This window comes from Gekko japonicus, unplaced genomic scaffold (assembly GCF_001447785.1).
Source record: "Gekko japonicus isolate JY-2015 unplaced genomic scaffold, Gekko_japonicus_V1.1 scaffold162, whole genome shotgun sequence".
Taxonomy (NCBI): Eukaryota; Metazoa; Chordata; class Lepidosauria; order Squamata; family Gekkonidae; genus Gekko; species Gekko japonicus.
In genome coordinates, this window is record NW_015176456.1 from 338,587 (window position 1) to 342,028 (window position 3,442).

Here is a 3,442-nt window from a genome sequence, read left to right on the forward strand (position 1 = left end):
TGGTTACTAATTAATAGTCCCTTGCACTGATGAAAACCTCTCAGACTACTTACTTGTTTCTTGAAGTAACCAATTGCATATTCATCAGCATATGTAAGGAAGTTGAGAATATTATGCTTAATGTGATATTCTTTCAGATGATTCATTAGATGGGTTCCATAACCCTGTATAGAAAGTATTAGCACAATTTTTAAAGAATCCAAAAGTTTTAAAAAATTGAAGCTCACATTTTAGAAACTGAACATTAAAATAATTCTTAAACAAATATTTTCCCTGAGACTCAAAGAGTTCTGTGTTTCTACCTGCAGGAAGGAAGGCTGCCAGTTTTCCTTTCTAATCTCAGCTCTTCATGCCACGTCAATTCTGCTGTGGAGGCCCCCCAAGAAGCTGCTTTGCGGGGGGGGGGCACATGCATCAGGGGCTCCATTGGGAAGGAGAGACAAGACAACCCATTGTGTTCACAGAGAGAACTGCACTAGTTTTCATGAAAGCTCTGTCCCTTTACTTCCAAATCTTTCAGAAGAGTTCACAGAATTCAATTATGCTTTCACTGTTGCCACTAACATCGTCTTTACCTTGACTTGTTCATTAGAAGTCACAGCGCAGAAAACTATTTCTGTAAATCCTTGCGATGGGAACATCCGAAAACAGATACCACCAATCACACGGCCATCTTTTATTAATGCAAGGGTCTTATGCTTCCTGTAGTCATATACATTTAAATCAGTTTCATTTCACAATTATTATATATATATATATATACAATTATAAACACAAACACACATAGGTGCTGCTATTTTTCATGGCATTAGGACTGTCATAAATACCTTTTATGCATTATGCTCCACATAGAAAGTAGATGCTAGGAAAGTTTTATATAATTATCTTTTTCACTGACAACTAACACCATTTTAGTAAGAATTTACATTAGAAATTAAAAGGGCACTAATGCTGATTCAGGGCTCTTTTTGTAGAAAAAGCCCAGCAGGAACTCATTAGCATAATAGGCCACACCCAGCAGCAGGAACTCATTAGCATATTGGGCCACACCCCTGACAGCACAGCTCATTAGCACATTAGGTCGCACCCACATGTTACCAGAAGTGTGGTTATCCAGCCACACACACCTTTTGCTTGTTATTCTGTTTACCTTGTTTGTTGTCAAAACCCAGGGCCTTTTTTTGTAGCAGGAACTCCTTTGCATGTTAGGCCACACACCCCTAATGTAGCCAATCCTAATGAGTTTCTGCTGTTGGGTGTGGCCTATTATGCTAATGAGTTCCTGCTGGGCGTGGCCAACTTGGGAGCCAGCCGGAACTCCGTTCCTGTGCGTTCCTGCCCAAAAATAGCCCTGCTGATAGTTTTAGATAAAAAGATGACCTAAGAGATCAGGCCACTTTTAACATATAAGCAGTGCCATCCTAAGCAGAGTTACCCCGTTCTAAGTCACTGAAATTAATGCTCAGAATGGCACTGAAAATTCTTATTGCATTTTTTATCCCATTTGTGGTACACTTAAACTCCCAACTTGTAACAGTTTATTCATTCGCATTTGTAACAATCAAAAACATACATACAATACATAAAGCACTTCCAAGAGAAATCAATTGAAAAATTCTCTTAACTGAACAAGGAATTGTTTTGATCCCACTTCAATTGGGAAAGTTTTTGAACCATGACGCTCTGTCCCTTTAAGCTACTTGCTATTGACTTCAGAGAACAGAGCAAAAAGCTGTCATCTATATTATAAACAGTAAGAGTCCATTATTTAATTTGCTAGTTTTAGGGTTTGGGCTAACAACAGAGGAGTTCTTGGGCACTCAGATTTAGTGAAGCCATTTGATTCCAAAATAATAAGCAAATTCAGGTGCTATAAAGTGCAGAAAGGAATCCTTGAATCAAAGTCATAATTACTTCAGTGGAAACACATAATTTAGAATGCAGTTTCACAGATTCATTCCAATGTCTTAATACGTTTTGGGAGAGTGGTTGATTTTAATGGCTTTAAAATATGATTGTATCATATATATTTTAAATTATTATCCACCTTGATGGCCTTTGAGATGGCAGAAAGGTTGGATATATATTTTGTAAATAAAGGAGAATAATAAATAATAAGTGTGCTAGTACTAGGTTTACCTGTTAGTAGTGCCAGATTTTCTGAAAATCTACCTATTTTTCTGTAGCCTACTTTGAACTATTTCTTGATGTTGGCAGCAGAGAACTACTACAATTACGCATTCTCAGTTTATTTTCTAACAATTAATCTAACAATTAAATGTATACTGAGACCTGAATTATACTTTGCTAAGTTGAGAACTTGGTGATTTTTATTAACCCTAACCCCAATGAATGATGCAAAGAAAATAAAAGACGGCACTCACGGATCAAAGACTAAACGAGTAATGTACTCTTTTGGCATTCTGGGTAGCTGATGTGAGAATACGTTCTGTAAGCCAACCAGCCACATCATAATTTTTTTGTTTGGCTTTTGGTTTAGGGAATTTCCAACCACATGAAATTCAATCACTCCCCTGCGCTCTTCCAGCCTTGCGGCTTCATCCCGGGCTGAGTGTGCTGATAGAAAATTAGTCTGCTTCATGCAAGAGAGGAGGAAAAAAAAATTCAGTGCATTTGTTAAGATTTTTGTGACTTGATTTTCACATGCATGCATGCAAGATGAAATAGACGTCTAAGTGTGGACAAGTCTACATCCCTTTACAAATTATAAGCAGCTCCAGAGACCTTCAGTCAAACTGGAAGAAGAGTTAAGATATAAATCATTAAGATATGTATCACTGAAAAAGCCTTAGCTATTTTGGGGAGACTGCAATTCCCACCAGCAATTCCCACATGTTCCCACAGCTCTAAGGAATTGCTTTAGGGAAGCACTGGAATTTGCAGCAGAAAGGATGTGATCTGTGTTTGGTTCTCTGCATCCTACTCTTTGTCTCCAAATGAATTTGTCATTACAACTTTTTATGTGTGCAGAGTTCTAAATGTAGCAGGTCAGAAACCAAACTGGTTTCTGTTGATGGCTGCTATTTGGAGGTTCAAACAAACAGGCATCTCTTTTTTAAAAAGCCCAAATACTATATTCACACACTGAGTTAAACCAAGATATTCCAACAACATTTGATTTTCATTTAGAAATGAAAACGACCTTGAGTCAATAAACAGATATGCTATATTGTTGCAAACATAACCTCAAGGAATATTATGTAGACACCAGAATCGACTCCAGTTGAATTGTTTGATTTACATTTTAGATATACCCTTTCCTGCACTGTCTGTTTTCCAGAGCAACATTTGGCTGCTAGGTATCCAGGAACTATCAACCCACAGAATGCCAATTATCACAGCATGCACAAAGAGATCATCAAAAAGAACCAGCAGTATAATCAAGAATATTCCTTATTTGGAATCTTGGCTAAAGAATTAT

The 3,442-nt window shown here is 37.3% G+C and overlaps 1 protein-coding gene across 1 annotated transcript in view; it reads right to left on the reverse strand.

The window, feature by feature from the left end:
- The window catches only part of KAT2B (K(lysine) acetyltransferase 2B), a 57,517-nt gene that overhangs the window by 12,067 nt on the left and 42,008 nt on the right, over positions 1-3,442 (reverse strand). Inside the window, exons 11-13 of the mRNA XM_015426943.1 lie at positions 2,385-2,593; positions 576-702; positions 54-164 (exon numbers count right to left, since the gene is read on the reverse strand). Coding sequence (XP_015282429.1) covers positions 54-164; positions 576-702; positions 2,385-2,593 — 447 coding nt within the window. The remainder of the gene's footprint in view (positions 1-53; positions 165-575; positions 703-2,384; positions 2,594-3,442) is intronic.